The sequence below is a fragment of the Schistocerca americana genome, chromosome X, assembly GCF_021461395.2.
Source record: "Schistocerca americana isolate TAMUIC-IGC-003095 chromosome X, iqSchAmer2.1, whole genome shotgun sequence".
Lineage (NCBI taxonomy): Eukaryota > Metazoa > Arthropoda > Insecta > Orthoptera > Acrididae > Schistocerca > Schistocerca americana.
Window position 1 is genome coordinate 894,400,856 of NC_060130.1, and position 25,300 is coordinate 894,426,155.

Sequence of the window (25,300 nt, forward strand, 5' to 3'; positions counted from 1 at the left end):
ACGATAGTCTGATAAATTTCGATCAACACCAGGCGCTGGAGGACTCGCAGCACGAAGTCGCTTCTTCGATGGGGTGTGTTTTCCTACCAGTGGCCCACCCAAGCCACTGGTAGGGGGAAATGTAGAGGTCGAAGCGTCCATTGCGGTCCCACGAGCAGCTAGGGAACTAAAGGTCCGCTCAGACAGAGCCCCGCGTGCCTGAGTAAGCCTTATACAACTGGGGTGCGGCAGGTGCCCCAGAGGTTGCCCGCTTGCGACTGTTCCACCTCAACAGCCATGCATCTCATAGGCGCGGAGCACACCGGAAGATTGAGGGGTTTTTATAGAGGTTGTCCTTCCTCGCAATCCAGGCGGTCAAGCCAAGATTACCATTCCCCGCAGCACACAACATTCCACCGCCGAGCCATACGGTGGTCGCTGAAGCATGTCCGGGGGTTACGGTGACAGGAGACTGGCGGCGCTGACCAGTCCCCAGCTCAGGACCCCGGGGTCGCCAAGCCCGTACTCAGCAAATAAATGCTGAGCCCCTGGGGGCAATACTAAAGAAATGCAATCAGTCTACAAATTGAGTTGCATACAAGATACTCGTGTGACCCATCTTAGAGTACCACTCAGACGGGACAGGCAGAGGAAATGGTTCAAATGGCTCTGAGCACTATGAGATTTAACAGCTGAGGTCATCAGTCCCCTAGAACTTAGAACTACTTAAACCTAACTAACCTAAGGACATTACACACATCCATGCCCGAGGCAGGATTCGATCCTGCAACCGTGGCGGTCACGCAGTTCCAGACTGAAGCGCCTAGAACCGCTCGGCCACTCTGGCCGGCCAGGAAGGGGATATTGAACGTATACAGAAAAGGACAACACGAATGGTCACAGGGTTGGGGCGGGTGTCACAGGGTTGCCGAGGAAACTGAACTGGTAGACACTTGAAGACAGACGCAAACTGTCTCGGGAAAACGTACTTAAAAAGTTTCAGTAACGGGCCGTCAATTATGACTTTGGGAATGTACTACAACACATACGTGTCACACCCATATGGATCGTGAAGACAAGATTAGATTAATTATAGTGCGTACAGAGGCATTCAAACATCATTCCCCCACGCTTCATACGAGAACTGGACGGAAAGATGCCCTAACATCTGATACAATGTGAAGTATCCTCTGCCGTGCACTTCAAAGTGGTTTACGGAATATGATGTAGAAGTAGAGCGCTTTTTAGCATATGTAGACTTTCGCTTTTCGCTGTGTATGTTGTTTCTTTCCTTAATTCGTTACTTGCATTTCCTCTAAAGAGTGACAGCTCGCGGTGACGAGTTTCCGCATTTCATCCCTTGGTTTACAAGAAGAAAAAGAATAAATAATAAATTTTAATGAGATAAAACAATGGTAATAATATGCAAGACCTGATGTTGGTGGTGTAATATTTCTCTGCTTTTTGTGGATAGTGATAATGGGAATTCGTCGTAACACCAGGTAAAGGCCTTTGATATTGGGAGGTTTCAGATAGAGTCCTACATGGGATGCAGGATGGAGGGAGGGCTCTAATAATGGGCTATAGTTGATAGCGTATGAGTATAACTGAAGTTAGACAGTTGAACGGTAAGTTGGAGTCATTTAGATGGAGGGAGGGTAGGTTTTTAATTACGACTGTGGACTGAGTAAGTGGTATCGGTCACAGCTGTTAGGATGGCAGAGATGAGGGATGATTTCATGACATGATGTGGAAAGGAAGGTCGTCGTATTGCCCTGGGAAAGCATGAGAAGGGTTTGAGGAAGAACTCGGAGCAGTACGTGCTTTCAGAAGAAGAGCATCAGATCTGAATACTCAAGGATGTGGCATGTAATAGAATGATGCTGTTCGGATTTAGACCTGGTTTAGGGTAGATGTTAAAATTTTGTGATACGGTACAAGATGCGGATAAGAGAGGGTAGTCTGATACTGAAAGTGAAAGAGACCGCATGTCGTTCATGGATTAGGAAGGAATGACGGCCCATGCATAGTTGAGGATCTCATGAAGTAGAGCAACTGTACTTGAATAATGCGATATTCACTTCAATCTGGACTTAAAGCCACCACTATTGACAGCAAGACATATAAGTGGGGAAGTAGTGTTATTAGTCGGGATAATTACACACCATTTTGATGCTTATTCTCAAGTAATTGACACGCCCATTTTCGGTGTTTCTCTCAAAGTCAGAACTATTTACCCTCAAGTATTATTTCATGTTTAATTTTTGTTGTGTGTAATCTTCTACACTTTTGTTAAGTTTCATTGAATTCGAAATACAAAACTTTCATATATTGCTCTTTTGAAACCAGTTCCATTACTTGAGACTGGAACGAATTCATTCTTTCGTCAAACCATCTTGCTTTACTAAAACAGTCATAGTATTTAAGTTTTACATTTATGTGTGTGTGTAAGTGTACTCGCATTGTCATTGTTTTGAAGAAAGGAAAAAGTCCCATGTTACACAAAAGAACGTAACAACAGTTTAGAAAATTCACATTATCGTTCAATCCATCATTCTTGGAAAAATTTATTTGGTGAAAAATACTATAAAAACATACATTTACCTTCTGAATAAACAGTTTGTGGATATTATTATATGTCCTATAGACATTTCGTTGCTGAGGAACTGCGCCTGATGTACTGGTTCCTTTCTAGAAATTCACAAGGGAGCAGATACTTATCCTTTGTGATAACGTATCTGGAAAGGAGAAAAAGTACTATATCTGCGTGACAGAACCAGCAGAAGATACAGTGCTGAGAACTGTCAACCAGGAGAAGACCGTATCAGAAGAGAAAGTCGTAAACGCAGTCAGAAGAAAAGTTAGGCCATGGAGAAGCCTGGGCAGTTCTATGGATGTCGACGTCGATGTACTGAGGAGTAGCCGTCCCTTGGTAAGTAGTTTCCAGATGGAAATTAACTGTCCTACTCTGCTTTAAGATTAATTATCACCTCAAAAAAAAAAAAAAAAAAGAATACAGAAGTTGTCAGGGTGAAAGTAGTTGAGTGCAGTATCAAAATAGACTTGAGTATACGTTTTACTTTGTTTGTATGCAACTACATTCCAGTACTTTGTAGCAAATTTCACAGTCACAGCCCATCTTCTATAGAGGACCTTCTCAGTTTGTAAGCACGGGACTCTTTCTGCAAGCGTAACCAATAAGTTATCCACATCGAGCGATACGCAATACGCTCCAGTAACCCACTGATTTTTCACATGCCCCTGTTCTAGACTAAGTCGTTCTTTTCCCTATGAGAAACTTAAAGGGTGTGAAAAGCCCCGTGGCCTATACAGTGGCGAAAGAGATAGACATGCGTCCTTTTCCTTTGGTATGTGGTCGTCATAAAGCTAATACACCGTTAATTTTTCTAAATTCTTACAAAACCACTTTATACTGAAATATTGTAGTACCTCAAATTTTCTACAGTAAGCTTTTCCAGTGAAGGGTCTCCTGTTGTTCATGAGCCAATGGAGGAATAAGCAAATCTTATGCTACTGTATGGCTAGGTACTTTGTAAGGCAACTATTTACATTCTTTATCATGAAAGCGGAGTAAAAAATATCTTAAATATACACAGAGATGATCATTTGCCATCACAATAAATTTCTTGTTTCCAGATAATTCGCAACTTCTTTATTTGTCTCAGCAGTAATATGTTTCAGATCATGGCTAACTGTCACTTACATGAAATATTTAATGATTCTATCAAAGCTGCAATAACTGGTATATCTTTATTTGAATTAGTTGTTACAAAAACTATAATTCACGTTGATACTGACATTTATGACTAACCCTAATACTTAAAGTTAACAAACAAAATTAACAAATATGTTACATTGTTTTTAACCAATATTCATAAAACAAAATATTTTAATGCAATACATATTACAAATTTTCCTCAAACTAGTCAGACTCCACTAACATACTCACAGAGATGAGATTTCAGTTACTTTCTTCCTGAATAAAAGTATTAAGAACATAAAGATTATTCCTTGTAAGTTGTGTAGAAATTTTTGAATACGATTGTTTAACATATCATGAAGTCTCTTAGAACCTCCAGTGTTAAAGTATTCTTTAACTATACTTTTATGAGTAATATTAAATAAGAATTAATTATGTCATATTGATAATATTAACAGTATCTGCCTTACTTTCAGTAAAAGTATCTTATATCGTATTCATATTTAATTTCATAGTATTTATTTGTAATTTCTTATTGTTTTGTCCATTCCATTATTTTAATATAGTCTCAGTTTTAATGTATTAGCCATCCAGTTGCTAAAATAGTATTGTGAATTACTAAGGGTGCTTTTCAATGTCTATGTGAATTGGGGAACAGTTTCTCATGTTTATTCAGGAGTTCCTTTTCCTTAAGTATAATCTTGAAATTCCCATATTATACCTACCAAAGACATGACAAGTGTTGAGTGGAACTAACTTCAATGAATAAAAAGCTTTTTAATGTCACAGACGTAACTAGATGTGCCTGTAAGCAGTTATAACTCTGAACGTTACGATGAGTGACAACCAGTTGCAGGCAAAAATCATTATACCTGTTTAAAAGTTTATTTTATAGTATCTCAACAAGTATATACAAATAAATTAATATAAATGGAGCTTGTACATTAAATAAAGTAATCATAGAAAATAGTGAAAAATTAAACTGAATTAAGAGAAAAGTATTTGTTATTTACTAGGTATTACCCAACAGATTCAGATTACTTATGGTGATAAAATTGGAATTGGAGTAAAAAAATGAATGAGGAGTGAGATTTGCAGAGTTCTGCATACGACAGTTGTAACAAATACCATATTTAACGAATACTATATTCCAGCATCATCCAAGGAGGAGATATAGATGGAAAGACCCAGGAGACTTACGAAGGGCAAAGACAGACTTCATATAGGTAGTAGATAGACTCCAGAATCAGGTGAAGAACGGTAGAAGCTACCCTGGAGCTAATATCAACAGCGACCAGAATCTACTTATGATGCGCTGTGAACTAAAGTTCAAAAGATTAAAGGTGAAAGAAAAAAGCAGTGGGAGATTTCTAAACTTGAAGATAAATATATCCAAAATCAGTACATGGCACAAACAAACTGTACCATTAAGGATACCAGAGAACACATGGGGATAGAACAGAAATCGAGTAAAATAAAGAATTGCATATCAAACTCAGCAGATGTCGTATTAGGAAAAAGAAATGGGAGAATAAGAAAGAATGGATAAGTCAGGAAGTCATGAATATGATAATGGAAAGTAGACAGTATAAGATCTTGAAGGATAAAGAAGGAATGGATAATCGCAAGACCTTAAGGAACAAGATTAATAAGAGTGCAAAACAAGATACAGAACAGCATTTAAAAGAAATCTGTGCATGAAGGCACGACAAATTGACATGGTATACGTAGATGTAAAAAAGTTAATCGAAATAAGAAAGACAGGAACAGTGAGCATTAAGGACAAAGATGGAATGTTAATATATGATGAAGAAATGATAGTGAAACGATTAAAGGAATACCTAGAACACTTATACAGAGAAGACACAGCAATTTGACTATCGAAAAGGAAGAGGAAGTAGAGCTGGATCATGTAGGGGCTCCTATAATGCAAGATGAGTATGAGAAAGCACTATACAGGACCTCAGAGAAAGGAAGGCTCAGGGAGCTGTCGCTACACAAGAAGAACTATTTAAAAACTTGGGAAGTGAAGTGAAATTGGCACGTTATGACTTGGTGTGGGATATTTACAGATCATGAGAGTTACCAGACGACTTTGTTAAATGCATAATAGTTTCATTACCTAAAAAACCTGGCGAAAGAACATGTGAACAACACCGAACATTGAGCTTGGTGTGCCATGCATCGAAAACAGTTCCCAAAATTATTCTCAGAAAACTGGAAAACGAGTAGAGGGACAATTCTCTGACGAACAGTACGGTTTTAGAAAAGGTGTGGCAACAAGTGAAGAAATATTGACACTGAGGCAAGTGATAGAGAAACAGCTGAAGAGGGGTAGGAGTACATTCACAACGTTTATACATCTTGAGAAACCATTTGACAGTGTCAACAAGAATGTATTATTCTGTATCCTTCACTAATTAGAAATCAGTTTTAGAGAGAGAGAATATCACTTAGATATGTGAAATCAGAATAGGGAAAAGTTAGCTGTGATAATAAAGAAGAATCAGCTAGCACTGAGTGTGGGGAACGGCAAGATTGCACCCTGCCCCATACTTATTTCATTTGTACATAGAGAAGGCAGTCGACAGGGTGAGAGAAGAAGTTAACATAGGAGCAACAATTGATGAGAATAACGTACACATGCTGAGATTTGCCAGCGATATAGCACTAATTCCAGAAAGGGAAGGAGACCTGCTAAAAATACTGAACACATTGAATAGAATAATGGAGGAGGAATTTCATATGACAATCTACATGTATACTCCGCTAACCACCAAGCTGTGTGTGGTGGAGGGCACAATTCGTGCCAAAGTTATATTTCCCCTCCTCTGTTCCACTCGCGGATCGCGCGAGGGAAAAACGACTGAGTGAACGCCTCAATACGAGCTCTAATTTCCCTTATCTTTGAATGGTGATCATTGCGCGATTCGAAAGTTCGTGGTAATAATATATGCTCTACATCCTCGGTGAAGATGGGATTTCGGAATTTAGTGAGCAGCCCCTTCCGTTTAGCGCTCCGTCTATTGGGCAAGTGTGTCCCACTTCAAACTTTCTATGAGATTTGTAACGCTCTCGCTAAATGTACCAGTCACGAATCTTGCCGCTCTTCTTTAGACCTTCTCAATCTCTTGATAGAGACCCAACTGGTAAGGGTCCCATACAGACGAACAATGCTCTTAGACTGGACGAACTAACATGTTGTAAGCTATTTCCTTTGTTGAAGCCCAATAGACACACATAAAACGAAAGTTATAGCCTGCAGTATAAACAAAGAAAGAAATATAGCAGGAAAGTTGGTAAGTGAAACAGTTGAGGATGTGAACGGGTTTAATTACCTGGGAAGTAAAATCAAGAGTCATGGGAGAAGCTATAGGGAGATAATATACAGAATTTTCCAGGCCAAGAGTGCTTTTGATAGGAAGAAATCATATTCACTACGAATAATATAAGCCCTGACGTGAAGAAAGATATGTTGAAGACCTACGTGTGGAGCATTGCAACGTACGGCAATGAAGTTTGGACGATAGAAGTGAGAGAGGAGGGGAGACTCGCTGCATTCGAACGATGGTTCTATAGAAGAATTATGAAAATCAGCTGGAAAGAAATGATCACGAACAATGAAGTTTTCATCAGAGCAAGAGAGAAAATATGCTTCATGAAACATCTAAAGAGAAGAGGAGCTCAGCTGATAGGAATAATTGAGGGAGCAGAAATTACAGAGGAAGCCCAGACTGGAGTTAATTAAACGAATAATGGAGGATACGAATTATTCTTTATACTACGATCTGAAACAGAAGGTGGACAAGCGAGAAGAATGAGGAGCTTCTTCCAACCAGACTCACGGCTGCTGACTGGAGAGAGAGAGAGAGAGAGAGAGAGAGAGAGAGACAGAAGGGGAGCAGAGGAGCAGAGCGAGGATTCAATATTCATTCTTGCAGATGACAGGTTTATAAAAACAATACTGCGTTTCCAGAGTAGCAAATATAATTACATCGTTCAGATTAGTCAGAAATTAGCATAAAGAAATTTTTTTCCTGCTCTTACAAAATTTCAGGAATTAATGATAACTTTAATTTAAAAAATTGTTTTTCTTTAACAAAGGGTTATATCTATTAGTTACCAGTATAAGCCATTTTCTGGAAATAAAAAGACGAAATATTGTCATTGCCTAAATATGATTCAGATGTTAATGCTGACATTATTGACAGATACATATTTACAGATTATAACGAGGTTATTCCAAACTATGAATCACATTTCATTGCAACAGTCTGAAACAACAGCTGATGCATAATGGTCCTATAAAGTTGTACAATTTAGAACCTAGAAATGAAAACGTGCATCAAAGGAATGAAGATGTAGGGATTTTATTTTGATATCAGCCTGAACACAAAATAATGGTGTTTAATAAAATTATATGGTCCTTTAGAGATTCTCTAGAAAGTAATTTTAACAATATCTCTTATTTTGATAAAAGTTGCAGTTAATGACTGATTGTAAGGTACCCACTGTTCCAAAAGTGTGTCCAATAATTACTAAGAACGTATTCATGCTTAGAAAAAAAGAATTGTTCAAAAAGTTGATTTATTTGGCCTAATTTATTATATACAGGGTGGTCAGAAAGCGTCTGAAACGCTTGTAGCGATGTTGCAGGGAAGATTGTACAAAGACATATACGTTAAGCAAAAAATTCGATACTCTGCTTTTTCAAGTTATTTAACATTAAAATCAGCATTCAAGCAGCCTGCGAGGAGCGGTGTTGTCTAATGAGTGCTTTGTTTGGTTAGCTGGAGCTTGAATTTGCGCGTGCAACGACCTGATCTGCTAACTCCACTGTTAAATTACTCGGAAACGACGGAACGCTTAGAATTTTTTTCTTGACGATTGTGTCTCAGTACAATCTGCCCTGCAACCTCTGTACAAGCGTTTCAGATATAATTTTTACTTAAAAAATATTCCAAAACTTAAAGACACAAGCTGAAGTCTTCACCAAATGTAAGAAGGGAAATGAGAAGACAGTATCAGTAAAACTCTGAAAGAATGAAATCCTCTTCTAAGAAATGAACAAATGAATACTTGAGGAAGGGAGCTACCTGTGATATGAAAAAACAAAGTAGCATGAGTGTAATGGATTGAAAAGTACAGAACAATTAAATAAAGGGAATATGGAATATTAGATAACATTATGAAACAAATGAATCGTTAAGTAGAAAAGTTTGAACATTGAGCTAATTTGAGCAACTTTCAGATTTGTCCAAACGTTAAAAATGTGGCTATAGTTATAGGAAAAGCGGGAAGGAATATTTTGAGTAACATTTGAAAATGATATATAAGTTTTCTCATGGTGGTATGAAAGGAGCGATATTTAATTAGAAGCACAAGAACAACTCAGTATGATGTAAATGTTTTAATGGTTTTGATTGCAAACTGTTAAACAATAACCACAAATTTCTAAAAAACTAATCAAAGAAGTATCTCAGTACCAAAAATGTTGCGCACCAGTTTTAAAATCTGTAATATATTTACCACAACATATATCGGCACTACGTTATCATATTATCAGCTGCTATAAAACAAGGAAACAAATCAATACATCGTTATACTAGACTTATTGACGACAATGTGAATATATATACCGACCTGTAGTATAACATCCCTTAAACTCTCTATGCCATTAGGCAGCATCAAAAGTAAAAATCCAGCACGGAACATGCTTTGTCAAACATAAAACTTTTTCTTGAACCTCTCATGTTGGCACATGATACTCTACAAGATTCAGTTGCAAACTAAAGGCAGCTACCTTTACCTACCAAAGATAACACTGACCCGTAACGGATGTATCACAGATTCCATCGATGTTATTGTTTATCGTAAAATCTTTGAACATTATATGTCAAAACCTAATATATTCTAGAAACCAATACTACAGCTATGTTACAATGTGTGCATCCATACAGAATAACCAACAGAGAACATTACACCCAACGCTGCTAATTAGGAATAAGTTGTTGATTGCTCCTAAAGGAAGACATCGCTAAAGCGAGCCCGGATACGCCCTTTGGACACTTATGTCTTCTCATTTTACACGCTGACACTTTCCCGTCATAAAGTGCAGAAAAAGTCAACTTACTGTAAATATGACAGCAACCACCCTTTATCCTCAAAGGGAATAGCCGCATGCAGTCTGTGATATTACCCATCGATCGCTGCTCGATCTTGAGGTGCTTCGCCACCACTGATAAGCCGTTCTCTTTATTATTATGCTCTTTCAACCACACTTTAAAATTTCTACCCGTGTTTCTTACGTACTTCATTACACAATCCTGACACTTTATTTGATAAACTCTCGCTTTCTCCATACAGTTCTTTCCTGTGCCAGTCTTACGGGACAGCCTCTGCCTCAGTTCTTCGTCCAGCCTAAACGCATCTTGAAAACTTTTGCTGTCAAATAACCTCGGCAATTTACATAATTCTCCATTGTTACACGACTCTATATTGCTGTGGATTTTTCTCGTTTTATTGATTTCTGTTTGCTGAACTTCACTGTGTCCTAAAAGTTTAAATTCACAATACAGTTTTCATAAATATAATCTGAACATGGTGTATGATACATAATGAATTTTCAGTCTGCAGTGGAGAGTGCGTTGATATGAAATTTCCTGGAAGCTTAAAATTGTGTGCTCGACCAGGACCCGAACCTGAGTTCTTTGCCTTTCTCCTGCAACTGTTCTATTATCTGTAGTATCCAAGTATGACTTACAACACATCTGCTAATACCTCTTTTCCTACCCTTGAAACGTTACAGTTCTTCTACATACCTTACTGGATTAGCACTGCTACACGAAAGTATACTGTGGAGATATGGCTTAGCCACAGCCTGGGCGATTGTTTTCGTAATCAGTTTTCACTTTGCGGTGAAGTGTGTGCTGTTATGAAACTTCCTGGTAGATTAAAACTGTTTGCCGACCTGGACTCGAACCTGGGACTTCTGCTTTTCAGTACAAGTTTGGTGGCATAACAAGTGGAATTTCAGGTTCAACAGTATACTGAAGGGTGAAAGACTGAATAAGGTAAGCCAGATTTTCGCTTTGTGGAGAGGACCGTGGCCAATGACATGCAAGACAGCATTATATACCACAAGCAGAATTTGGGAAACGCCATACTGGATTATGTCTTTTACAGATGATGCCCATATTTGGCGAGTTTTATATTATGACTTACGTCTCTCGAAGGCTCATCGTTTTTGGCATGACATGCTGTAGTAAAATGATGGGAAATATCATATTGGTGATTAAATAATTTGTATTTGGTTGATTTTGTATTATAACTCGTATTTTATGAAAGTATGCCATTTCAAGGCAACAGTGTATTGGATACTTACCAAAAACGTCTAATTATTGGTACGATGTGCTATAATTCAGTGTTTGTTACGACATACGAATGTTTAAAGTCTTTAGGATATCGAAGCATGAAAGACATTGACACACATGCAGTACCAGTTCATCATAGTGTAGTTTGCAGGAGGGTGGAGTTGTGAAGTGAAATGTAGTTAGTTCGTGTCCTGCTATCTATAAATATATTTATATTTGTCTACGATCTTCATAAAATATTGTGGTATTTTCTTATTGATTTAACATAGGTATGTTCTGTACATTTCAGAGCACTCTTTCTCTCAGGACTGAGTTTGTTCCATTTTCTGAACATGACAAGGAACATGGACCAACAAAGTGCAAAACTGCATTCTACGTAATGCTGGACTGCATCGCAATATACACTCCTGGAAATGGAAAAAAGAACACATTGACACCGGTGTGTCAGACCCACCATACTTGCTCCGGACACTGCGAGAGGGCTGTACAAGCAATGATCACACGCACGGCACAGCGGACACACCAAGAACCGCGGTGTTGGCCGTCGAATGGCGCTAGCTGCGCAGCATTTGTGCACCGCCACCGTCAGTGTCAGCCAGTTTGTCGTGGCATACGGAGCCCCATCGCAGTCTTTAACACTGGTAGCATGCCGCGACAGCGTGGACGTGAACCGTATGTGCAGTTGACGGACTTTGAGCGAGGGCGTATAGTGGGCATGCGGGAGGCCGGGTGGACGTACCGCCGAATTGCTCAACACGTGGGGCGTGAGGTCTCCACAGTACATCGATGTTGTCGCCAGTGGTCGGCGGAAGGTGCACGTGCCCGTCGACCTAGGACCGGACCGCAGCGACGCACGGATGCACGCCAAGACCGTAGGATCCTACGCAGTGCCGTAGGGGACCGCACCGCCACAGCCCAGCAAATTAGGGACACTGTTGCTCCTGGGGTATTGGCGAGGACCATTCGCAACCGTCTCCATGAAGCTGGGCTACGGTCCCGCACACCGTTAGGCCGTCTTCCGCTCACGCCCCAACATCGTGCAGCCCGCCTCCAGTGGTGTCGCGACAGGGGTGAATGGAGGGACGAATGGAGACGTGTCGTCTTCAGCGATGAGAGTCGCTTCTGCCTTGGTGCCAATGATGGTCGTATGCGTGTTTGGCGCCGTGCAGGTGAGCGCCACAATCAGGACTGCATACGACCGAGGCACACAGGGCCAACACCCGGCATCATGGTGTGGGGAGCGATCTCCTACACTGGCCGTACACCACTGGTGATCGTCGAGGGGACACTGAATAGTGCACGGTACATCCAAACCGTCATCGAACCCATCGTTCTACCATTCCTAGACCGGCAAGGGATCTTGCTGTTCCAACAGGACAATGCACGTCCGCATGTATCCCGTGCCACCCAACGTGCTCTAGAAGGTGTAAGTCAACTACCCTGGCCAGCAAGATCTCCGGATCTGTCCCCCATTGAGCATGTTTGGGACTGGATGAAGCGTCGTCTCACGCGGTCTGCACGTCCAGCACGAACGCTGGTCCAACTGAGGCGCCAGGTGGAAATGGCATGGCAAGCCGTTCCACAGGACTACATCCAGCATCTCTAAGATCGTCTCCATGGGAGAATAGCAGCCTGCATTGCTGCGAAAGGTGGATATACACTGTACTAGTGCCGACATTGTGCATGCTCTGTTGCCTGTGTCTATGTGCCTGTGGTTCTGTCAGTGTGATCATGTGATGTATCTGACCCCAGGAATGTGTCAATAAAGTTTCCCCTTCCTGGGACAATGAATTCACGGTGTTCTTATTTCAATTTCCAGGAGTGTATTATTTATTATTTATTCGTCTCAAAAAAATTCCAGATTATAGGGTGCTAAATTCCATTATAATATTATATATGACTTTGTGCACAAACACGCAAGTATGTACACATATACACATAGACACACACACACCCACACACACACACAAACACACACACTTAAGTAAATTACAGAAAATTTAGCAGTAGTATTGCAGCACAGAATTATTTTTATTTTATTTTACTTGCTTTATCTGTAAGAGCGCGTACAGTACTGCAGTAACAGATTTTGCTCTTTGTTGCTTAAAGTTTCGTGTTTCAATATTCTAAAAACTCTGCAACTAAATAGAAGCGGTGATCAATAATAATGATCTAAAGGATTTCCTAAAGAGTGGGAATGATGAATAATTTTTATTTTATGAGGAATACTGTTACATATTTGTTTCACGTTATTTGTAATGGAAATTTTAAATGGTAATATCTTTACTGACTGTAAATGTAACTTTCTTTTCTGTCTTGTATCAGTTTCATGGATATTTAAATTTTTATTCGTGTATACTAACAATAGATCAACATAGCAAGCTTATTGATTAGGATGGAAAGTGCGTTTTATTAGAGATAAGACAGAAATTTTACATGCGTTAATTTTTGGAAATAAACTCCGCGATTTTCGAGGCAGATACAACCGACAACTGCCACTGGAGAGTGCTGTTTCCACAAATCATGATGTGGAACACGTTCTGCGTGGTTCACCAGTTCTTTTCTAAGTGCCAACCAAGATGGAAGTTCGGCCAGGCGTGTTTCACGATGAGATACATGTTCCGTGTGAGGACACCTTAAGCCATGTCTCCTCAGTACCTTTCCTTCCATAAGAATTAGTCCTTCGCGGTATGCACGAGAACATCTGTAAGGTTTGGGAAGTAGAAGATGGGGCACTGACGAAAGCAAAACTATGAGGGCGGGTTGCTATTTGTGCTTGAATAGCCCAACTCCTTTGTTTACTTTTTCAATGTTACCAGTGTGCTGTCACGACAAACAAATAGTCTTGTGGATTTAAAAGTATTACATATGTAAATATAAAACAGTATTCTTCACAATAATTTATACAATGATGTGTGAACATCCTGCCTGGATCTGTACACACATGCAAGAAAATCTACACCACATTCATTCACACATATCTCCTTATTTATGTGCAAAAGAACAGACACCATTTTTGATTCTGTAGCCATATATTATTACGATCCTGAGGAAATAAAGAGATAAGTTGCTATTGTGCACTGAAATGCATTAATGGGGAATGTTGAAAATTTGTGTCGGACTGGGACTCGAACCCGGATTTTTCCATTTCTCGCGAACGGCCGCCTTGATCACATTGGGCATCTGGACACGATTCCTGGCTGACTCAAATTTCCAACTTATCCTCACACTACTGACGTAGTGGCCCTGCCCATTACCCCCATCACTCGCAGTGAGTCGCTGATTCCCGTAAGAGTTTGAGCGTGTTTGTGTATCTGCACTGAAGTACTCATTCGTGTGCACACAGCACGCTCATGAACGCTGATAACTGCCAGTCTTCTGCTTCGAGGGGGGTGGGTGATGCTATCATATCGTATCTTGAAGAGAAGTACACTGCTAGCGAAGTATCCATAGGCTACCTGGATCCGTTGTGCCATAATTGGAGTCAACGTTAGTATTTTCGGCAAATGATGTATGCAGGACACCATGTGGTTGTTAATGAAGACGGCTCTTTGTACCGTATCTAATGCTCGGAGGAGGTGGCCTCAGACCCCCGTGTGGAGAGCTTGTAAAAGGCGTTTATAGTTCAGCGTCGTCATACAGCGGACATCTCTCGTCTCTCGTAAATATGATGCCCAAACACCAAAGTGCAAAGTGAACCCATCGTCTGCAGCGTGGCCACCCCCCCCCCCCCCCCTCCCAAAGCCGCTTCCCATGGCTCGTGACTTGACCATATGCTCATGTCGCTGTCTGCTAAATTCCCATATTGCTCGATTCATCCTACGGCCACACAGACCCCTTCTTCCGAGCGGACAAATAAGACTAGATCATCCGCATAACTGCAGCGTTGGAAGTTGTGTCCCCTCAGCGTGATCGCCAAAAGATGTTGTTTCACCCCACATAGAAGTTCCTCTATTGCTATAGCATAGAGGACCATTGAGAGGAGACAGCCCTGTCAGACAGAACGTAAGACTGGGATGTGTCCTTCTGCCCTACCCTTGACGAGACACAGTGGAGAATACACATGATCACGTGGGTGAAGGCAGCAGGGAAGGCCACACGGTCCATCACAACAGTCAGGAAAAAATGGCTCACTTTGTCAAACATATGATCGAAGTCCACAGAGAACAGGGCACCACACAGCAAACAGGCTGATTCAAGGGCGATCACATCTCTGTAGTTGCTAAGGGCTAGCAGATATTGCTGCCCCCCCCCCCCAAACGTCACCCCAAACACGTTTGTTCATATGAAATAACATGTTACAATACTCACATAAGATACATTACCAAGTTCCAGGTGAAGATCTTGAAATCACAAATTTTCATCTTTCCCCATTGATATACACTCCTGGAAATGGAAAAAAGAACACATTGACACCGGTGTGTCAGACCCACCATACTTGCTCCGGACACTGCGAGAGGGTTTTACAAGCAATGATCACACGCACGGCACAGCGGACACGCCAGGAACCGCGGTGTTGGCCGTCGAATGGCGCTAGCTGCGCAGCATTTGTACACCGCCGCCGTCAGTGTCAGCCAGTTTGCCGTGGCATACGGAGCTGCATCTCAGTCTTTAACACTGGTAGCATGCCGCGACAGCGTGGACGTGAACCGTATGTGCAGTTGACGGACTTTGAGCGAGGGCGTATAGTGGGCATGCGGGAGGCCGGGTGGACGTACCGCCGAATTGCTCAACACGTGGGGCGTGAGGTCTCCACAGTACATCGATGTTGTCGCCAGTGGTCGGCGGAAGGTGCACGTGCCCGTCGACCTGGGACTGGACCGCAGCGACGCACGGATGCACGCCAAGACCGTAGGATCCTACGCAATGCCGTAGGGGACCGCACCGCCACTTCCCAGCAAATTAGGGACGCTGTTGCTCCTGGGGTATCGGCGAGGACCATTCGCAACCGTCTCCATGAAGCTGGGCTACGGTCCCGCACACCGTTAGGCCGTCTTCCGCTCACGCCCCAACATCGTGCAGCCCGCCTCCAGTGTTGTCGCGACAGGCGTGAATGGAGGGACGAATGGAGACGTGTCGTCTTCAGCGATGAGAGTCGCTTCTGCCTTGGTGCCAATGATGGTCGTATGCGTGTTTGGCGCCGTGCAGGTGAGCGCCACACTCAAGACTGCATACGACCGAGGCACACAGGGCCAACACCCGGCATCATGGTGTGGGGAGCGATCTCCTACACTGGCCGTACACCACTGGTGATCGTCGAGGGGACACTGAATAGTGCACGGTACATCCAAACCGTCATCGAACCCATCGTTCTACCATTCCTAGACCGGCAAGGGAACTTGCTGTTCCAACAGGATAATGCACGTCCGCATGTATCCCGTGCCACCCAACGTGCTCTAGAAGGTGTAAGTCAACTACCCTGGCCAGCAAGATCTCCGGATCTGTCCCCCATTGAGCATGTTTGGGACTGGATGAAGCGTCGTCTCACGCGGTCTGCACGTCCAGCACGAACGCTGGTCCAACTGAGGCGCCAGGTGGAAATGGCATGGCAAGCCGTTCCACAGGACTACATCCAGCATCTCTACGATCGTCTCCATGGGAGAATAGCAGCCTGCATTGCTGCGAAAGGTGGATATACACTGTACTAGTGCCGACATTGTGCATGCTCTGTTGCCTGTGTCTATGTGCCTGTGGTTCTGTCAGTGTGATCATGTGATGTATCTGACCCCAGGAATGTGCCAATAAAGTTTCCCCTTCCTGGGACAATGAATTCACGGTGTTCTTATTTCAATTTCCAGGAGTGTATTTCAGTGCCCAGTAGTACCTAATATCTTTATTTCTTCTGTATCATATATATGGCTGCAGCGTCAAAAATGGCGTCTGTTCTTTCAGGAATGTCCGAAAGAAGAGACATTGCACGTATATAACTAGGGCGAGACGGCCCAGTGATCCTCTCAGTGCAGAGACTCAAACATGCTCGAACTCTTGCGGGAATTAGCTAATCGCTGCACGTAGTGAAAAAGGTAATGGGCACGGGCACTACGTCATTAGTGTATGGTTAGGATGGAAATTTGAGCCAGTCAGGGACTTTGCCTGGGTGGTCAAAGCGAGCAGACTGCCTTTGGCAGTGAACCGATGTGGATGGAGCTCTTTTACATTCTCGCCATGGTGCACTCTTTTGAGGTGTTCATGTCCTTTAGCAACCTTCACATGAGTGAATGTCTTTCGAAGAAAATGGCCAGTTACTATCCGAAATCGACGCTGAAATTCTTCTTCTCGACTGAATATGCACGTTCCAAGGCGCTGGAAGTAGAACGATTTCTTCAAGATGAAGTGAAGTTCCACGGTACCTATCTTGTCAGAATCCACCTATCAGTTGTGTGCAGAATGATTTACCCTAAATTAGTAACTGATGCGACGCGATTTTAGAGTAGACGAGCTCAAGTTTCGACATTCTGATGGCAACATTGCTCCAGTGACTGGATCAGGCGGGTCGCAGTCTGAGGACGATCCACATATTCGAACTCCAATTCAAAGTGCCGGCAGACGACGTGGTGTCTGCACTCTGGCACTATGGAATGATTCACAGCTACATCGCGGAAAAATGGGCACAATTCACCACCTACACTGTACTAAATGGAGGGCGACAGGTGTGCATCCATCCCACTAAGCATGTTCTGTCCTACCTCTACATCGGGGGATGCTGAGCGATCATCATATATAATGGTCAGCTGAATACATGCTCAGGTTATGGAAAAGAGGGCTGCATTCGCTCAGAGTATCGGCAGTGACAGATTGACCAGCTCCGATCTTCGGATTTGATGCATTCCACCTCCTTGATATCATTACTCCTCACATATGTAGTCACACTCTGGACAGATTCCAGACATATGCATGGACCTGAGCCCCTGCAGGACATTTTGCAAATGGCGATGTCAAGACGAGATAAGGAGTTGCGACCGATTCCTAACGCCATCCGCTCTCCCACTCTACTAGCACTAGAAGGAGATGAAGAGACACCCTGTAGCGACGTGGAAGTTGATGCAATGGTTGTGCCTCCACGTCAGGATTCACTCCCGTAATCTGACACAGAGACGTAATCTCGGAAACAGTGGTCCCCAAAGAGGAACTGGTGCACCCATGACACAGTCGCGATCCAGTGTGATCTCTCCCCACCACAATGTGCTTTCTATGGGCGCCTCCACGCCGGACTGTGGCATGGTTACCCTCCACCCGACCAGTCGTCGGTTCACTCATCTCGGACGTGTAGATGTTGATCGCCAGCCAACCTGACAAACAATACCCAATGTCATACTATCACTGCAGCCACCATGTCCCATTGGGGAGGCTTTCGGAGACTTTACCACCCACTTGATGATATTGGCAGATGATATTGTCCCCAAATCTTTGGCTGAGAGTGCACAGGCGGCTGTTGGGTCTGCAGCACTGGAAGAATAGGATGTTTTGTGCAGTGAAGGGGTGGCTCGATATGATTGATCTGCTGCTACGATTGCACCTACGCCTCATGTTGTTACGAACCTTCCACTGTCTGTGGACCACCTGCAAGCTTACAAGAATGCCACAATCAATCTCAACATGTTCTGCACACATATCAAACTTCAGCTGCTGCGCAATATGCACAGGGTGGTGAACATATATGTTGCACTGATGCAGATACTTCGACTAGAGACCTAACCAGACCTCTACAGGTTTACTGTTTATGCTTTCCCTCCTGCTATGGGAGGCAGTGGAACAGCTGCTCTTGTGCAAGATGGAATAGAGGTAACCAATGTAGCGAACTTACCTTTGGCACGTGGACTGGCGTTCGATATGCAGGAGACTCGACTCATTAATGTTCATACGCCTTCTGGGAGCAATCGCGGTTTTACAAGGAAGAAATTACGCCTCTCTTCTTGGGCTTATTGACGGAGACTTTAATAGTGTGCTGTCTGAGAAAGATCAACAACCAAACAGCACTCCTTGCCCCGAACTGCGTCTCTAGTATTACACCTGCGTCTTGCTAATATTTGGGAGGCGATAGCTGTGGCTTAACTTGTGTGACCAGCGATTTCGCCATCAAACTTGATTGCATCTACGTATCCTCTGACCTTGCGTCGGCGATTCTGGAAGTGGAGCTCTTGCTACGGCTTTCTCGGACCATAATGTATACCTCCTGACAGACACATCCGGAGGCAGTGTGGAGAAGTGGCGGATTAAGGAAACTGAATGTGACACTCCTATGGAATCAGGAATGTAGGCAAATAATAGGAATTGTGTGGGCCTCGTGTGAACGTCGATTGGTGATGTATACATCAATGATTTGTTGATGACTTGATCGTCAAAGTAGCTTTATAGTTGGTTACAATAGGGAAAGATATCTCTGGCACCGACAAACAACGGATTTCTATCATGCACTTCTCTGAGAAATTACAGTGCTCCTACGATACCCAGGTCGACAGATGTAGATCCGTCACGCCACAGTGAAGATTCTCACCCTTACTCGCCATAGTCTTGAGGGTGTCATGGTCCAAAAGAGATGCCAGGAGAGGATCGGCATACAACCTCCCTCTATGCACTACATTATCTGCAAACGACGACAAAGACGACGAACGTTGGTCCATGTACAGGATCTCCTGGATAGTTGCAGGCGACGATGTAGGTAGACATATCCCATGTGCCTGTTGACCAGTATCATGCCACAATGATGCAGCCTTGGTAGCAGTCTCCTAGACCCTCACTGACACAATTAATAATACAGTGCTGGCATCCCTTTTGGAAGAGATCATGACTGACGATGTGGTGGATGATCTTGCCAAAGGGGCAGTTAATAAAACAACTGATTCCAGTTGGTTTTCTGTTGGAATTATATTGAACTTTTAAGGATCAGATGACCTCGTAGTGGAAGGAGATGTACCAAGAGTTACTATCATTAGTGGTCCCGTACCATCTGCTTTCATGGAAAGTCTCATTATTCCTGTGACCAAACCAGCTGGAGGCACTCGTATTGTGCATTACCACCCTATCTTCCTCCTGAAATCACATGAATTTTTAGGCTTCTCGCGAACAGTCGCATTGACCACCTTCGCCAACTGGTTCGAAACAAATTTTTAACCCCATCATTATATTATTTCAATGCCTAGCAGCAGCAAATCTCTTTATTTCCTTTCGACCATAATCAAATATAGCTGCAGGATCAAAACGGTGTCTGTTCTGTTGTATATGTCCGAAAGACATGACGTTAAACTCTAGCACTGTGTGTTAATTCTGACATCACATCCCTAAATTTTTCCACATAAGATCTGGTTGGTACCTTCAACGAAGCCATTGAAACTCATGCTTTTTTCTGCAATGAACAACCACCTGGAATGCATTGATTCAAATTTTCTCCGCAACTACGATCAGAGTTAGGAACTGCTTTCTTCTATTTGAATATGACTCTGAGCACTATGGGACTTAACTTCTGAGGTTATCAGTCCACTAGAATTTAGAACTACTTAAACCTAACTAACCTAAGGACATCACACACATCCATGCCCGAGGAAGGATTCGAACCTGCGACCGTAGCGGTCGCGTGGTTCCAGACTGTAGCGCCTAGAACCGCTCGGCCAATCCGGCCGGCTTTATTTGAATAGTAAAATACGCTGTGCAACAGAATTATAGGATTACTTTTCGAAATACCATAATTGTCTCCCATTCTGACAGGCAAGTCTGAAATTTGGCTCAGTGGTGCCTACAACCTTTCTCTGTAATGGTGCAAATGCGTGGCCCCTTGCGACGTCACCATCGGCCTTGGCGACTTTTCAAACAGCAATGTATCGACACATGCGAACAAAAGATCAGAGCTCAGAAGTTCATGTGACGTGTACGGTGGTTTAATAATGACACATTGGCACCAAATTTCTCTATTATTCTGCCCAACGCCACCATGGACGTGGCACACGATGGAAAGATCGTCACAGTCTCTCTGACCCACATTTCACTCCTTCTTTTCACACCTCTGTGATGGAGGTCAGAACCACTACGTCCAGCGTTTCTTATGGGTGGCCGAAGAAAACATTTCAGACTCACCGCCGCTTAGAATCGTCACGAGAATGCTCCAGGGGGCGGCATAAAGAGCATCAATGAAACCACCCCTTCCCTTGGGACGTTGATTCCCACCCATTCTGCGATCGAAAACGACAATTAGTGGTGTGATGAGAAACAGGAAGATACAATCTTGACAACCTCAGTCACCGTTGGCACCTCCTGTTCGATTCAGTCCTTTTCGACAGATATCACGGGGCTGCAGCCATACTGAACGTAATCTCACCCCTTTGGGAAGCAGTGCGACCTCAAATTTTTGCTCTCGTATACAGGGTAGAACGACAAGCGACCGTTGAAAACCATGCGACAAAATTTTAACATGATCCTAAGCAGCAAAGTGTCCTTACGCCTTTTCAGTGCTCCTGTTTCATGCCCTCCTGTGGCGTAATCAATGAGGGTGCCACATTGATACATACATGAATACAAAGGCAAAGGGTCCCTCTAAGACTCCTTCCCCCAATTCAGCAAAATGTGCCTTTACAGGAAAAAACCTGCGAGATACTCCTAGGGGCCTGCAGGAAGGCAACTGGCCTCAGAGCTGTGTCAGGTTGTTGTCTATCTGCAGGCGTTTTGGGTTACATTGCAAGTTTCCTCTTTAAGGTACATTTTAAAATTCTCAATATATGTGGATGGGTGGCACTGAGGGTTTTGCCAAATCCTAATGTTATGATTTTGACCAATACCGTTGTTCTCAAATTGTAACGTGTTGTTTGTGAATAGATTCTCAATCGAGTGAGAGAAGGGAAACTTTCTTGTCTAGATAATAGCGATATGTTTTCAGTGCAAAGTAAATCTTTACCCGGAATCAATTCAACATTTACTTTATGTTTCAGCATGAAACCAAAACGACAATCACGGGAATTTTGTCCAGAAGTGAAGATCAGCTTTCAGAACGCGACCCCTGTGAAGAAGACGGAACCTACACTGCAGTGGGCATAGAGGAAATTGATAAAGTAACGATACACAGGAGGAGATACGACACTGGCGTCCAGGTAGGTGAATGTTGGTGTTTATGACAAGTTAGTTCGTATGGGTATCATCTGCAACAAGTATATAAATATTCGTGTCATAAATTCAAATGCGTTTTCTTGCTGCAGTCTACTTTATTTGTTGCACACGCATTGTGGTTTTTATTTATTTTTAATGTAGAATAATATAGTTTATTTTTGTATGTAATATTTGTAGATAAGGAAACAGCTTGCATCATAATTTTTGCTTAAATAAATTACTTTATAATGTTATTCGTTTTAAGACAAAATCTGCGTTTCCTCTCATCTGGTTAGATGTCTCACTATTCCTTCCCTTACAAAACATTGACATATTTTCACGTCACGGTCTTTTAGCTCCGTAGTTTTCAACTGCTGTGGAACACCACTATTAATCTGGCACTAACTGTAGATTTATTTTTCGAGCACTGTGATTCCCTTGTGTTATAATTTTGTGTTTACTTGATGTTTTACCTTACTTGTTCATGCTGGTGGTACTTCCTTTCTCATTCTCTACCTCTGTGTGTGTGTGTGTGTGTGTGTGTGTGTGTGTGTGTGTCGTGTGTGTATATTTGTTTGTGTGTGTGCATGAAAGCATCTTTTTATCTATCAAAGTGTAAGTGTGTATTTGTGCATGTCCAGGATCTCCTCCCAAACCTCTGGAGGGATTTCAGCTAAATTTGGTACAGAAACAGCAGGTCTCACAAGTACACAAGTATCAGCATTCTGGGGTGTATAACCTCCTAGCTGTAATAGGAGTGGAGATGCATGCGAAAACGTATTTTTTGTCTCGGCCCCTGGCTATAGACCGACATGCAGCCTGCCCTGTACACAGGCATGTTGTGTTGGAGATGTATCAGCCTGATTTATCGACTTGCTTTGCATGGCAGCCTGTACATCACGGACAAATAAATTATTTTCAAGCCCATGATGTATAACCTGTCCTGCATGACAGGCATGTTCTCAAGTAGTACTGACCTGCTTTATTGAAGTGAACTGCAGGGGCTACACATGCCGGTGAGCATTGCTGGGGACAGGTTGAGATGGATAGAAGAGGTGATGGACAGAGCGAGGGGGAAGAGGGGAGGGGGGGGGGGGAGATGCAAGAGGCAAGTGGAAAGGGAAGAGTGGCTGGTAGAGTTGGAAAGAGAGAGAGGAAGGGTGAGGAAGATATGGTGAGAAAGAATAGGGGTGGAGGAAATGGTCAGACAGAGTGGGAGAAGGAGATGAAGAGACAGAGAGAGTGGGGAAGAAGAGATGTACAGGTAGAGATGGGAGGATGGGGTAGACAAACAGAGGGGGAGAAGAGGTGGACACAGAGAAGGGTAGGAGGCGGTGTGTTCACCATAAGTGTCGAATGCATATATGGGGGAAGCTGCGGTAAAGAGACTAGTATTTTCACACTATGTTAAGATAGCTGCAATCCTATCCTTCCAAATATCTTAAAATACTATTAAAATGTAAAAGAAACATTTCCATTCACATATAGAAACGAACACACACACACATAAAAACACGCACACACACGTATAGAAACAGAGACAGCGAACAGAAGAGAATAGTAGATGGAAACACGTAAGTAAACAAGTAATACAAGAGACATCACGTGAACACACAGTTAGGCAGAAATTACTCGCAGTTCTCGTAAGTTTTGCATTAGTGGCAGACTAGTAGTGGTGTTCCACACTAGGAAGCCTTCGAAATACGAAAACTACGAAACGGAAAGACCGTGACGTAAAATGTATCAATGTTTTGTAAGTGTCAGTGCGACCTATAAACTATGACATGATGACAGAAAACACAGATTTTTGCTTAAAAACGAATAATTGTACGTAGTAATTTATTTATGTTGAAATTGTGATGTGAACTGTTTTCTTATCTATAAGCACCGCATATAAAATCGATTCCTTAATGTAAAAGGAGAAACGCGTCTGGAACAAGTAAAGTGTATTACAGTATAACGCGTTAAATATTTAGTGTTTATGTTTGTGTGTGTGTGTGTGTGTGTGTGTGTGTGTGTGTGTGTGTGTGTGTGTGTCTGCGTGTGTGTTTCCCTGTGATACCATGTTGTTTCTAATACGACATTAAAATATTTTTTGAAGGGAAGTTTGAGAGTTAGCTCAAGTCTCAGGTCACTACAGTCACTATTCAGAGAATGTGTTCACTTTCTTTAATACAGGGGACTTTCATCATGACAAAATGCAATATTATTGATAACGGCAGTTTTTCTATGAAGCAAATTTAATAGATAACACAAATGCTGTGAACTGTTGCAGAGAAGAATGTTCAAATTGATCACACGAGAACTTCATTGTTGCTGTAACTGAATTCCAGCTTCAATAATATCTTGTCTCCTATCTCATATTTGAGAAATTTGGACTTCACTTTCTTCTAGGTGCCACGTATATCACTGTTTTGTTAGGGTCGCCGAAAGACAGTGTCTGCAGCAATTGCAACTTGTTCGCCTTCGTACATAGAAAGGTTGTTACTACTTACTGGACAACTACTTCATTTGCCCATGGTGCTTTTTGATTCCTTAAGGCACGGACAGATGAGATTTTGTAAATTTTCATCCGGTGTTCAAGGATGTCTAATGCTTTTGTTTTTACAACATTACACCACTTGTAAATCCGCTTATAATTTGTTCATATCTTTTAAATCTAGTGTAGAACACCACTACTAGTCTGCTACTAATGATTGTTAGACATTTATTTATATATTATATGTGGCGCTCTATTCGGTATATAAAAACACACGCGTATTCGAACGAAACGTTGTGTCAAAATCCGAAAGCAAACGGGGAAGACCTTTCGGAGATATACTCGTACGATTTTGAACAAACCAACATTTACTTTTTTGTGTGTATAGATATGTAAGCCTTGCTTTTTCATCTTCTATTATACACAATGTTTATATATTATTTGTTTTGACAATTTTCAGAATCACTTGAAAATGGCCTAATATAAAGAGCGAAACCGGTAGTGAAATTCATAACGTAATCAATAGCAACTAGAGAGATTTTTCATTAATTTTAAATTATGTGCAACACAGAGATCAAATGTTAACCCAATACACCGTCGCAAATAGCTAATGCGCTGTCTGAGAAGAACGAGTAAAGTATTTCTGCCTTTATTTATTGAGAAGTGAATATCGGTTTG

At 42.3% G+C, this 25,300-nt stretch overlaps 1 protein-coding gene across 1 annotated transcript in view; it reads left to right on the forward strand.

The window, feature by feature from the left end:
• LOC124556378 (dynein axonemal intermediate chain 3-like) overlaps nt 1-25,300 on the forward strand; it is a 293,608-nt gene that overhangs the window by 16,284 nt on the left and 252,024 nt on the right. The window contains exon 3 of the mRNA XM_047130341.1: nt 21,990-22,148. Within this exon, the coding sequence (XP_046986297.1) occupies nt 21,990-22,148 (159 nt within the window). The remainder of the gene's footprint in view (nt 1-21,989; nt 22,149-25,300) is intronic.